The sequence below is a fragment of the Cnephaeus nilssonii genome (genome assembly GCF_951640355.1).
Source record: "Cnephaeus nilssonii genome assembly, chromosome: 2".
NCBI lineage: Eukaryota > Metazoa > Chordata > Mammalia > Chiroptera > Vespertilionidae > Cnephaeus > Cnephaeus nilssonii.
Genome location: NC_137073.1, coordinates 110,520,127 through 110,534,569, shown reverse-complemented (window position 1 = coordinate 110,534,569; position 14,443 = coordinate 110,520,127). Strand labels below are relative to the sequence as shown.

Below are 14,443 nucleotides of genomic sequence, written 5' to 3'. Positions count from 1 at the left end.
GCACTCAATTTAAAGGATGTATTTAAAAATACATGTTAAATAACAATTATGGAAAACGGCTTCATGTTACATGTTTGAAAACCTCTGTAATGTCTAGCTTAACAGGAGACAGCCGGATCCGCCTGTCTGCTTCTGCAGCCAGTCACTCTGTTCAAGAAGATGAAGGAAATCGAACGTCACACGATGGGAAGTTGGAAAAGGAAGGACTTTGTGGAACCCCTTCCCCACTGGGCCCTCAGGGTCCTCAGACAACAGAACGACTGCATTTGAAAAACGGATAAAATATACGAACAGAAAAAGCTTGATTGGCCAAACAACTTGGAATGGTGAGCATCGTCACTAATAATGAGGGAAACGTGATTGAATCGTCGCTTCCTGCTTTCAGATTGACAAAAGGCAGAAGGTCTGAGAAGATGGAGTGTTGGTGAGGGTGGAGGAAGGAGAACACATTCGTTTCTCAGGGAGTAAAACTGGTGCCATTGGATGGTTTTGGAAAGCTGACCCAGCAACCCTAGGTCATGCCTGTGGTCACTTCTCCCTGCGCACAGCATGGGCTCCCGGGGCTCTGTGAGAGTGCGGCTCTGTGGTTGCCAGGTCCTCAGGAGACTCGGGCTCCTTCAGGCTCGAGAAGCAGGGCTGGCGAGGACCGTGTCCACGTGTGCAAGGAGCCTGACGTGGATGTTCACAGCTGAACTGTCTGCATCCAGGAAAAGATGGAAACTCCCGAAATGTCTGAGCAAGAAAGTGGCCAAATCGTGGCCTATTTATCAAATGCCAAGCAGTCAAGCAGTTAAAATGGGTGAACTTGGGCTGTAGTGTCCGTGGCTAGCCCTTGGAAAAATACTGAATGAGCTGCCAGAAGATGAAATATATGCCATGTATGCAATTAAAAATAGTTATTTATAAAGAGAAAATATACAGACATCAATGCGAAACACATCATTCAGAAAAGTAATTCAGAAAGGAAGGGAGAGGAAGAGAGTGGGGGTGTCAACAAAAGGGACCTCATCTGAGTCCATTTTTTTTTTTTTTTTTTAAGATTTGAAGGAAAATTTTAGCAGGTGTTAATTCTGGGTGGTGGGTAATGAGGTTGACTGCCATGGTTTTCATGAAATACTTCAAATATCCAGAAAAGTACAAATCATTGTTCCAATTCTTGCTAACCAAATACACCCACGTGAAAGGGGAGATAGGAGGTTTAAGATCTCCATTTTGTTCCTGGCATGTTCCAGAACACATAAAGGCTGTCACTTGTCTTCCTCAATATCCACTCTCCCCTTCTTCAAATTCTGATTTTCAGTTGGGCACAGAGCCACCTAGAATATTACCGTCCTGGCCGATGGGCCCTGTCTTGAAGGTCGGTGACCCTAATTATGCTCCAGGCGCAGTGCATTTGTATGGATCATCACTTTACTGTGAAAAACCAAGCATCATTCGTTTCCTTCCGGTCACCGCATGCCTTATGAAAATAGAAAAGGCTCCAATTATCCTTTGCCCTACAAATCGTTTGAATGTCACTTAGAGTTCCTAACAATTTCAAACACTGGAAAGGTCATAGTCTCTTAGCATTTCGATAAAATGGTATATAGTTTATATATCTTTTGGGGCACTTCTCTTCTTTTCAAATTGAGTAAGAACTCAGACTTTTGTGGCCCAAAGGTAACAGCAGTCTCAGCATATTATGAAGCAGAATTTCCATCATTTCTTCCAGCAGAGGAGTCAGTCTCTAAGGACACAGGGAGCTCCCTGTTGCTGGGACTGCAGTCCATCAGAAGGGCCGCAGAGGATGCTGGACCAGGGGAGATGCCCTGAGGGCAGCCGGCCTGGGCTGGGCAGGGCTACCCGCAGTTCTGGAGGAGCCAAAGGCTTGATGACAGGCCTCATAGTGGGCCCATGCCAGCGTCCACCTGTCACAGCGACCCGGGTGCAGTTTGCAGCTCTATTTATTTTACTGGCAGCCTTGTTTTTAGGGCGCCTGTGTGTGCACTGATTTAATTGTTCTTAATTCCCACAGTGATGCTTTTGTTCTGATCTGCCAGATTGACAATTTGGGAAATACTTTTTTAAAAAAATTACCTTTATTGTTGAAAGTAATACAGATGTCCCCTTTTCCTCCCCTATTGACATCCCCCCACCCTGCTCCCGCCCCTCTGTTCATGGACTATGCATGTATGCATGTACATTCTTTGGTCAATCTCTTCCCTCCCCTCTTGAGTGTCTCCAAGTCATGCTCTTGTATTGCCGGCAAGATTGCCAGGGACAGTTTGTCCTGTTTCTACTTTGGAGTTTAATCTTCATGGTTGAGAAAGGAGCTATAGTTTTTCAAAACCTGATTTCATTTTAGTTAGAAATTAGAAAACTTGGGGAAACATTCAGAAAAATATAAAGAAGACCAGGCCCCGGAGTGTCATCCTGATGGGCCATGGTCGTGGGTTTGATCTCTGGTCAGGGCACGTACAAGAAGCAACCAATGGATGCAACAACACATTGATGTCTCCCTCTCTCCCTCCCCCTCCCCCACCCCTCCCCCCTTCCATTCTCTAAGATCAAATTTAAAAAAAGGCAAACCTCACCTGGAATCACACACAGACCCACACCGTAATGTGTACTTCCAGGACTATTTCTAGGCAGAGATACTTTTAAAACACAACCTGTCCTCTGGATACTGTTTTATAACTTGCTTTTCCACTGTGGTTAGAATGCAAGCAGACACGCTTTGTGGGCAGGCAACATAGCAGTGCGGATTAGCACTTTAAATGGGGAATCCGTTTGATTCAACACTTTCCCTCCTAGGAACTTATCCTAAGGGGGAAATAAAATGCAAGCAGTAAAGGCCAGTACAAGGATAGCCATTAAAATGCCATGGTGGCCCCGGCCGGTCTGACTCGGTTGGTAGGCCATCATCCCATGCACCAGTGCTGCCGGTTCAATTCCTGGTCCGGGCACATGCCCCGGTTGCAGACTCAATCCCCAATAGGGGACATGCAGGAGGCAGCCCATCGATGTTTCACCCTCACATCGATGTTACTCCCCCCCCCCCTCAAAAAAGCAATACAAATATATTTAAAATGGATAATTCCAGAAATGTGTTCTGGGGCTATAGTCGCACATACACAAAAAGGTTTTAATTGCAGCCCCCCACCCTCCCCCCTTTTTTTTTTTTTTTTGGTAAAAGCAAAATATTCGAAATAACCTAACTATCCATTCGGAACTAATAAACTGTACAAAATGAGCTGTAAGATACAATGTTAAGTAAAACAAAACAAAACAAAAAAACAGCCCAGCCAGTATGGCTCAATGGTTGAGTGTTGACCTATGAACCAGGAGGCCAGGGTTCGATTCCCTTTCAGAGCACATACCTGGGTTGTGAACTTGATCCCCAGTGGGGGCTGTGCAGGAGGCAGCTAATTGATGATTCTTTCTCATCATCGATGTTTCTATCTCTCCCTCTCCCCCTCTGAAATCAATAAAAATATATTAAAAATAATTAAACAAACAAACCAATGCATTTGTGATCTATAATGGTTGAAGGAAGGTGAGCCAGGTAAATAGGGCTGTTTTGTTGTTAAGTTGTAGGGGTTCTTTATATATTCTGGATATTGGACCCTTATCAGAAAAGGGAAGGCTGGAGACTTCACTGTCTACCTTTATATAGTTTTGGGATTTCATACCAGCTGTACATATTCTTCTATTTTGACCCCATGATCCATCTTCAAGTGGAAACTTCCACTTATCAGATCCAGGTCTCATTTTACTTAAAATTTAGTTATCTCAAGTTTAACTCCTTGTCATCCTCTCAGGATTAGCACAGCCACACCTTGGCAGAGAATCTTGCAGTAATGCCCTCCCCCAACATTCTTCCCCGTCTTTGCAGCGCTGGAAGGATTGAATGAAAACGCTTCTTGCTTCCTTGTACCAAAGCCCACCACCTCCCGCCACAGCCCGTCTGGAAGAGCTGGGGAGTGAGGGAGGAGCTGGTTTGGGGTGGAAAGACTCTATCTGAAGGAATATGCGAAGAGGTGGGCAGGTAGAAGCAGGCAGTGCTCCAGGGAAGGGAAGGAGACCCCGCTAAAGAAGAGGGCCGAGGGTGGTATTGCTTTAGGAAAGGAAGCAGGGGGTTCGCTGGAGCTGGTTCCCAGCGTCCAGGAGTTGATTCTAGGGATGTTACCGAGAATAAAGGGCCCTCCTGCCCAGGTTGGTGGAACTGGCGCAGCACCCCCCGAAGAGTGAGGACCAGGCCCCGGCACCCGGTCCTGGTGGGTGGTGGTGCCGCATGGAACTGGCTGGAGACCAACTCAGCTGGGACACTGGTATCTATTTATTTATTATTCTTTTAAAATTCTTTATTGTGTAAGTATTACATATGTCTCCTTTTCCCCCCATTGATTTCTTCCCGGCTACACCCCCCTCCCAGCACATGCCCTCACCCTCCTACTGCCTGTGCCCATTGGTTATGCTCATATGCAGGCATACAAGTCCTTTGGCTGATCTCTTACCCCTTGCCCCCACCTTCCCTCATAGTGGGACACTGTTTTTTAATGCCACCTCTGCTAGAGTTCACACACTATATTGACCTTCCTCACCCCCAGTACCATCACACCCTAAAGCTATTTTATTTCTGGCACAATTTCTACTCTTCCCTCCTACCTCTTGCTTTTGCAAGTTTGCTTCATGTAGCAAGCAATGATGCCTGTGAGCAGGGCTTCTAGCTAGAGCAGAGGGTTTAATAACAGGGACGGGCTCACTCTCACATGGATGAGGATCTTGACCGTTGGTCTGGGCAGCGGGACAAGGTAGGGAACAGGGCAATGAGCAGGACAAAGGAGTCTCAAAGTGTCTCGAGAGCCAGCAACAGAACTGCCCATCAGCTCTGACAGCCAGGGCTGGGGCAGTGAGAGCAGACAGAAAGCTGTGACCAGCAGGTAGATGGGGCAGCTCACAGGGAGGGCAGGGAGGCAAGCAAGAACCAGACGTTTGGTTAGGACTGGCTAGGGTGGGTGGGGAATTACTGGCACCAGGTACTTGCAGCAGGAAGGCAGTTTGTTCACATATTACTCCCCGCGCCCAGGAGGGCATATGCCCGCCAGGAAGGAGGAAGAGCATGCAGTGGGTGCCCAGGGGAAGATGTCGCAGGCGGTGCTGCAAGCCGAGTCTGCAGGCCAGGAGGAGGTTGCCCTGGAGATGTGTTTGGGAATCCTCAGCGTCTAGACGCTGTGGCCTTCCTAGATAATGGATGGAACCACCCAGGTAAAGTATACAGAGAGGGAAGCAAAAGATTCAAGGTAAAAATCTCTGTGGGACACCAGCATCGGGAAGCAAACTACATAGAAACCAACCCATGAGATGGCTGAATCTCTATTTCTAAATACATATCTCTTTTTATATTACATGTTTCTGGTTACATACTGTGTTTCTAAATATATAGTCTCTGTTGTAAATATGTGTTTCTGAATAGACACACACGTACTCACATACAAAAGGCATATCAGATGGGTCGTGGTTTATTTCAGATGCGCTAAGTGCGGCCTTCAGCTCTTGGTGACGTTGTGCAGCTCCGGGTGAAACGCACACAGCACCCTGAGGAGTTAGCTCTTGCCTTTCTGAGAGGAGCCCAGCGTTAGGCCCTAAGCCTGTGAGGATGGAGAAGACAGGGTCGCCCTGCCAGTAGTGCAGGGTCTGGTTAGGGAGATGAGGTGTAGGCAGGAGAAGAAACATTAGCCCAAGATGGTGCGAACCAAGAGCCACCTAAGGACGTCCCATGTCAAAGGGAGAGGGACGCTAAGGAAAGGGTTCAGATTAACCGCGCAGCTGCCCATGTATTTTCTATTTTTTTAAAAAAAATATTTTATTGATCTTTTTACAGAGAGGAAGGGAGAGGGACAGAGAGTTAGAAACATCAATGAGAGAGAAACATCGATCAGCTGCCTCCTGCACTCCCCCTACTGGGGATGTGCCCGCAACCAAGGTACATGCCCTTGACTGGAATCGAACCTGGGACCCTTCAGTCCGCCAGCTGACGCTCTATCCACTGAGCCAAACCAGTTAGGTCTGCCCACGTGTTTTCTCGGGGACATCCTCACAAGGTTTCCGTGGGGTTATATTATCTCTTTTTGGGCCCCAGGCAGCTTCAGCTCAGAGAGGTCGATGTGCCCAAAACACATCAACTGGAGAGCGCGTGCGGCTCCCTCCATCCGTGCTGTTGTGCCTTCTAACAAGTCCATGTTTTCATTAGCGCTCTCTGCGGTGACCCTCCAACCAGTCTGATCAAACCGTGTTCCTGACGTCGCTTCATGGCTGTTCTCCAGCACGGATGACCGGCATGCCTTCCGTCCCACCAGGCGCTCCTGCCACCTGCCCTGCAGGCCCAGCTGGCCTGCTTAGCTAAACCCAAAGGGACGGGCAGAATGAAGCTCGTTTCTGCCTCCACTCCTAACCTGGGCTGAGCTTTGTGCTGGAGAGGTACTTCCTGGTGTGGTGTTCTCCCTTGCCCGTCTTCAATGAGGCGAAGCTGTGCCGCTCTTACTGGTCGCACGTCGGTGGGAAGTGAGGCTCCAGCTGTAACGAGCCCGGAGCCATCTGCTCGCAGGGCCAGCAGCCATGAAACCCGCTTCTGAACTATGACGATGAAGCCCTGCGGTGACGATGGTGTTTAATCGTCTTTTATTGTTCTTTGCAGGAAAGGCGAGATTTAAGTAGGACTTAAAGGTGGAAGAAGAATGAAGTCCTCCCACACTTTTTGAGGTTAGCTTGACTTCCTGGAGAGTTAAAAACTACACTGATGTAGTGTTTGTCAAGGTGGAGTTTTTATTTAAAAAATATATTTTTATTGATTTCAGAGAGGAAGGGAGAAGGAGAGAGAGAGATAGAAATATCAATGATGAGAGAGAATCATCTATCGGCTGCCTCCTGCACGCCCCCTACTGGGGATCCAGCTTGAAACCTGGTCATGTGCCCTGACTGGGAATCAAACGTGACCTCCTGGTTCATAGGTCAATGCTCAACCACTGCCACACTGTCCAGGCAAGATGGAGTTTTATAACACAAATAAGAACATAACATAGTTTATTACTGTATTAACAATTATAAGTGTTATTTTAAATATTTTTATAATAATAATTGCTAATGGTATCACCAAGCTTGATGTGATTAAAAAAATTAACCCTCCTGAGTGGATTGCCAGTCCAAGGGTTTTTAAATAGTTGCCAATATTTTTTTAAAAATATATTTTATTGATTTTTTACAGAGAGGAAGAGAGAGGGATAGAGAGTTAGAAACATCGATGAGAGAGAAACATCGATCAGCTGCCTCTTGCACACCCCCTACTGGGGATGCGCCTGCAACCAAGGTACATGCCCTTGACCGGAATCGAACCTGGGACCCTTGAGTCCGCAGGCCAACGCTCTATCCACTGAGCCAAACCGGTTTCGGCTAGTTGCCAATATTTTAATGTTGTATTCTAACCACATGATTAACTGTCAATATATTCCTTGGTGGAAAAAAGTTTACTTGAGTTGAGTGTTCCTTATCTTTACTTTAGACAGTTTTTAACAAGAAAGGAAATAAAACGAAGTTTGGCAAGAATGTGGGCTCCTTGCCTTATGCAAGCTGGCTTACCTCCCACCTCCTGTGGGGAGAGCAGAAAGAGGAAGGGAGAGAAATGGTGATGCTAAACTCTTGCCCACGGTTCCACATGGAAAGCCATAGGAAACCATCATGTTTATTAACCAGTGAGTGGAGGAGATAAATACATGGTCTGAGGCCACCATTTTTGTCCTTCCTGCTCCATGCCTCTGGTGGCTTACGCATCTTAAATCCCCAACTGCTGGTCAAGAACGAGGAGCACTTTGGCTTGATCAACAGGCACGGGACAGAGCCATGCAACCTTCATGGTCAAGGAATGAGACCCAGGGCTGAGCTGCCTTTCGGAATTCCACTGCTGAGTTTCACTCTACAATGCCCCCCGGAGGTGAGAGACTACCAGGGTACACTGTTCCGTACACACAAGATCCCATGGGACCGGGGAAGCCGCAAGGAATATGTTCCATGAATTCATTTGGACAGGGAAATTCTTCAGCCCCTTCCTCCAGGGGTGGGTGTCCTGGTAGTGGCAGGGACCTTGGCCTCAGCATGAAAACGTAATTTAAGTTTGTGTTTTATTGTTTCCTCTTCATATTTTCCTAAATTTCTAAATGCTTATCATAAATTTATTTTTAATATATTTTTTCTTTATCTTAAAAAAAAGGGGGGGGGGGCGGAGAACGTTCCAGGTACGGTGACTTATGAGAACAAAGAACCGTTGTGTATGATGTGGAAAGAATGGTGGGAGTTAAAGCTGGAAAAATGGTGTGGGAGCAATTGTGAAGGCTCTTGGATACCATAATAGTTGGAGTTTGGACTTTGTTCCACAGGCAATAGGGAGCCCCCAGAGGCCTCAAGAGATACGAGATGTGAGCATATCTAACCTTGTAGTAAGTGACTTTGCTATCAGTGTAGAGGCTGACTGGGAAGGAGTCCAGGATACCAGTTAGGAGGCAGTTTAAATACTTAGGAGAGATGACGATGGTCCAAATTAAGGCAGTGTTGGTATAAATGAGTCATATTGGAAAAAGTATGTTGTAGAAAGTATTCATGAGACTTAGTCATATGAAAAAGATAATGTGGAGAAAAAGAATGACCCAGGGTGAGCCTGAGACACAATGGGTACCATTAATCAAGAAGGGATTCATTTGGGGTTGGGCTCAGAAAAAGGTTGAGACTGAAGATGATTAGTTGGAAGGCAATCACTTTCCACAGGATGGGTGAAATTCCCGAGGTGAAGGAGGTCCTACAGGGAGAGAATGTAGCATGGAAGAGGAGAGGGCCCAGGACAGAGCCTTGTAGAGGAGGAGTTGCCAGGAGAGAGACTGAGAAGGAGCCGTCTGAGATAGAAGGACCACATTGCAGAAGCCAAGGAAATCATATTCAAGAAGGAGCAGAAGTTTAGAAAAAATGTTGCAAGGAAACTAAGTTTTGGCCATAACAAAGTCCCTGGTGGTCTTTTGAGAAGGCAGTTTCCAAGGAATGAGAGGCAGGAATGAGGTTCTAGTGGTTGAGACATGGACGGGAGGCAAGGAAGTATAAATGAAGCCCAAAACTGCTCGGGGGAGATTTTGTAGTGAAGGAAAGAAGAGATATGTAGGCGGAAGTGAAGAAATTTCTATTCGCATAGTTCATTAGTTTGCAAAAACACTTTTACATCCATGACCTCAGTCAACTCCCAAGACAACTCAGCAGGTAGGAAGGGCAAGTACTGATATGCCTGGGAACAAAGTGAGGTTAAGAAGGGATTCAAGGCTTGCCCAGGGTCATCTATAGCAAATAAGTGGAAGAACTGAATTTAGAATTTGGGTCATTTGGCTCTTAATTCAATGATCTTTCCACTGAACTTGCTTTATTTGGATATTGGACACTGGGGGACTTGTTAAAGGGGTTTTGATCTTATCCAGGGGACAGTGGGGAGCAACTGGAAGGTTCTGTGCAAAGTAATAGTATGTGTAAGTCAATGCTCGAGGGAGGCAATCTTGCAGTGAGTGCAGGATGTGTTGATGGAACAGACACCTTGGAGGGTAGACCATTAGGACGCGCTGCAAACCAGGCACAGCTTAAATAAATATCGCATTGCACACTGAAAAGTTATTTCCTGTTCAGTTCTGTGGATCCTCTTCTGTTTGTGTTAAGGAGAGGAGAGGATCACACTTTGCCAGTATCCTTTCATACCCCTCAAATACTTTCTAATCTCCCTTTTGAACAAAGAGAGAGTTAGTCACGGGCTGAGAACAACTGTACTCAACGGGCTCTGGCCAGAATGAATTACATTGCTATGTGTTCACTCTGGTTTTATGATTATTCTCCAGTTACAACACGTACTACTGATTTTTCATTTATTGTAGTTATATAAGGTTGCTTTCAGAAACACCTAAGTGAAAAAAGTCAAAGAAAAATATTAAGTCAATTCTAAGCCAGATGGTAAACACATATGGGAACAAACTCAATGAATGTGCATTCTAATGACTAGAGTTTGGGAAATTCTTATATTGGAGACCATTGTAATAGGATTGATGAGGGTTTAGCCCAGGGTGGGATGCTGGCAGTGAAAATGGAGAAGAAGTCTCTGGTAGACATTTTAAAGAAGTTAAAAAATTGGGGTATTTTCTGCATCATTTCTCAGGATGCTTATGGCTGCAATAAGAGAAAACTTAAATAAAAAAGGCTTGTGCAATAGCGTGAATTTATCATCTCATATAACAAGAAGCCTCAAGGTAAGGTTGGTCCAGATTGGGTAAGTTAGTGGCTCAGTGACATCACTAAGGACTCAGCTTCCCAACACCTGCCAGCCTCAGCACATAAGCTTTGGCCTCGTGGCCCCAAAGTGGCTGACGTGGTTTGAGGAGTCCCATCACAATAAGTGATGTGGAGATGAAGAGGGAAGGACAAAGAAACCTTCCCCTGAAGGCACCTGCACCAAGCATCGCCTTTCAGGATTCATTGTCCCCAAATAGGCCACGTATCAGGCACCAACCAATCATTGCAAAGGGGACTCCAATGAGCACAGCTAACCTAGTGAAGAAGGATTTATTCTCCGAGCGAGGGAGAGAGATCATTTGCTGAAGGATTTCTCAGCATAATAGGGGCTCTGTTAACCACTATGGCTGGTAGGCAGTCAATTTTTACAACTTATACCGGTGCTTCTGAAATTCCTCAAATTAGCTCTTGCACATCAGTGGGAAGGTCCTGAGGCTTGTGGGTTTTTATGCTTTAGATTTCATTTAGCTCTTCTTTCCATGTGCTGGCTCACTGCAGCACGAAATACGTCCACTGCAAAATCGACCTCTGGCTTCGTGATGCACAGCGAGGGCGCGATGCGGAACGTCTGCGGAGACAGGAAAATAGGGTCGTCAGAGAATCAAATGTGACTGTGAGCAGATGCACTAAACTACGAACCTAAGCCTTTGCTGTTATGGCATTTCCTACGTTTCCTTGGTGGGTTGGTCTCCTTTCCAACGCTGTGCCCAGGCTATTCACCCTCAGTCTTGTAAAAGTTCTGGTACCACCTGGCTGTGCTCCTTTTCCTTCTTGTCATCTGCTCACCTCCTCGCCCTTCTGCCTCCTTCGCTGAGATCTTAGGTTCCTATCTACACCCCATTTCTGCCACCACTGAGGGTGACCTCCATGTCCATGTGTGTACAACCCAACAAACTAGCTTCTTACTTTCTTGATCACCACAACTCCCAGAACCATCATCTCTGCTTCTCCGAATCCATTCACACCCAAGCCAGTGCCAAGAGCCTCCTCTTCACTAGGAATAATTCGATTTCTGATTCCCGCTGTGTCTGCCCTTAAAATGAAAGCTTCTGTCTCTTCGTCCCTCCATTCTCTTCAGGTCTATCGCCCCACTCAGGTCTCTTCTTTTTCTGACCAGCTTGGAGCACGTGGTTGACCGTGTGAACTGCTCTCTCACCTGCCCCCTCACTGCGCTTGCATTTCCTTCCACCTTCTGCAGCTGCACACACGCCCACCCACAAAGTCCCAGCCCTGATCAAAGCTATAACTGAACTGCTTTGCGCCAACATAGGTAGCCAAGAAGTGTTAAAGAACATCACGCTGCTTGGCAGCCGTACAGCACTTGTAGGCAGGCCCTCCAAGTTCTGCTGGTCCCCTACATGTTTCTTGTTCTTTGTCAGATTCCCCTTTTCATTCTACACCTTCTTCATTCTTCTCAATCTCCTCGCTCAACTCCTACGCCTCTGGCTCTATTTCATAGATGATCTTGCCTCGTGTTTCTCAGAACCTGTCAGGCAAGATCTTTCCAGAGAGTTGTTTGCTCCCACATCCGTTCTTATATCCTAACCTCAACGTCATCCCAACCTGAACATTCAGAGAATGAGGTGTCTGCTCTTCAGCTCCACATTTTCCACCTGTGCCGTTGGCCCTGGGGACTCCCACCACCGTCACTCCAGGAAACATCCGAGTTCTCTTGCATCTTCAACTTCTTTTCAACTTTCCCCCAGGCCATCAACAAGCAGGTTTACGGCTCTCATAACCCACATCAAACCACACTGAGTAAAAATCTGTTGGTCCCTGGTCCCTCTAGCTGTCATACAAACCTTATTCTCTCCTTTGATGCAAATTTACCAAAAAGACGGGTTGATGCTTGTTGGCCACCATTTTCCTCTCCCCTCTGTTCACATCTCAACCCACTGCCAGGTGGTGGTGCCGCTGTCACCTTCCACCAGCACCCTGACTCGAGCTGCCAGGGCTGCTAAGCGCGGAACTCAAAGCCATGCTTGTGCCCTCGCCTTCCTGGCCTTCTCTGCTGCGGGTGGCACTTGGGTCCCTCCTCCTGAACTTGTCCACTTCCTTGCTGCTCCACACTCTCCAGCTTTTCTCTCACCTCTCCGCCCTTTATCTGGTCACCACTCAGGCACGCTGTCCTCCACCCGCCCTTTCCATGTTGGTGGACAGCTTTCTAGCCTCGTCTCCCTGCATTTTTGACGCAGACACACTTCCCAGGAGATGTCCTCATCTCACCACTCACACTGGTGAGTCCCCAACTGTGATATTTACCTTCCTTTCCTCTGAGCTACAGACTTATCTACGGACCCGGATGTCCATAAATCCCTCGAATGGAGCACAGTCGAAGCTGAAATCATCTTCATCCTGAACCAAGTTAGACATGAGAGCTCCATCCTTGACTCTCATTCTCCACATGCAGTCCCGTGCATGTCGCGTCCAGAATTGTTCTCTGGGGTCTCCCTCATCACATCCACTACTGCTCAAGCTCAAGCAGCGTCGTCAACCCCCACCTGGACTCCCCGCCTCCCGGCTAGTCCTCTCAGCTTCACCCTCCTCCGAGGACAGATTCGGAAACCAGATGGCCTGAGTTTGGATTCTGGTTCTGCCACTGACTGGCTGTGTGACTTGAGCAGTTTAACTAACTTCTCTGTGTCTCTTTTTCCTCATCTGTAAAATCCTATCTAATAAACAGGTAATATGCAAATTGTCCATCATTCCAACACACAAGATGGTTGCCCCCATGTGGTCAAAGATGGCTGCCCCCATGTGGACACAAGATGGCCATCACAAGATGGCCAGCAGGGGAGGGCAGTTAGGGGTGACCAGGCTTGCAGGGGAGGACAGTTGGGGGACGGGGGAGACCCAGGCCTGCAGGAGAGGGCAGTTGGGGGGAACCAGGCCTGCAGAGGAAGGCAGTTAGGGGTGACCAGGCCTGCAGAGGAGGGCAGTTAGGGGTGACCAGGCCAGCAGGGGAGGGAAGTTGGGGGCAATTGGGCTAGCAGGGGAGCAGTTAGGCATCCATCAGGCTGGCAGGGGAGTGGTTAGGGGTGATCAGGCAGGCAGGCGAGTGGTTGGGAGCCAGCAGTCATGGATTGTGAGAGGGATCCCAGATTGGAGAGGGTGCAGGCTGGGCTGAGGGACACACACCCAACCCCCACCCCTATGCCTGTGCACAAATTTCGTGCACCGGGCCTCTAGTATGGATGATAATAGTACTTATTTCATAGGCTTGTTGAGAGCATTGAACAAGTCATGCAAAGCATTTAGAACAGAGCCTGACAAATAGGCCTTCTTATCAGTGATTGCCTCCTGCTCTAGGCTCCTGCCACACCATGTGCATGTGCGTGTGCATGTGCATGTGTGCGTGTGTGTGCCGCTCTTTGCACGCTGCCATGGTTCCACCCGCCCTTCCAGTGTTTATCTCATCGTTTAAGGATCAACATAGCCAGAAAGGCTGGCCTCAGGGGTCCCTTCTCTTTCCTCCTTTTTCAAGCTGCTGCTGAGCTGCTATTCTATTGTGCTTTTCTTTCATGTCTTTCCCTCCTGCCAGCGCCATAAAGGGAGGGGCCAGATCTCATTTATCATCGCAGCGTTAGTGCACGCACAGCGACGGCTGCTGTGCACGTGTTTGCCAGGTGACTAAGGAATAACGGAGCAAGTAAGCCATGAATTGGGTTGTCTTCATAAGTTGCACATCTTAGGATTTTCAATCATTACTCTGTCTGATTTGTGCAGAAAAATATTTGTGACCGGGATCAGAAACAACCCGCCGAGCATGTCCTAGCAGAAGTGCTTGCTCTGGCTCTCTGGGGTCCGGGTTGGTCTGGGCTGGGACAGCTTTAAGCCTATTCGTTTGCAGGCTGAGAAGCCGAGGGGAAGGAAAAGCTGCAGGTGCAGGTGGGGCGGGAGGAGAGCACGGGGGTCTGAGCAGGAGTGCCACCTCCCTCGCTGGGCCTTCGGGAGAGGCGGTGAGAAATGGCTGTGGGACAGATGAGTGTACACAGAGATCTTGCCTATAGCCCCATTTCCTCAGAGAAGTGTTCACTGAAGTAGAGTGAGAGGCAGGAATGGAGCAGGGAGGCTGGGAAGAATGACTGACGTCTAAAATGAG

At 47.7% G+C, this 14,443-nt stretch overlaps 1 protein-coding gene across 1 annotated transcript in view; it reads right to left on the bottom strand.

The window, feature by feature from the left end:
* Nucleotides 1-10,081: 10,081 nt before the first annotated feature.
* Nucleotides 10,082-14,443, bottom strand: part of AGXT2 (alanine--glyoxylate aminotransferase 2) — a 31,226-nt gene continuing 26,864 nt past the window's right edge. The window contains exon 14 of the mRNA XM_079780207.1: nucleotides 10,082-10,909. Within this exon, the coding sequence (XP_079636333.1) occupies nucleotides 10,802-10,909 (108 nt within the window). The 3' untranslated portion in view covers nucleotides 10,082-10,801. The remainder of the gene's footprint in view (nucleotides 10,910-14,443) is intronic.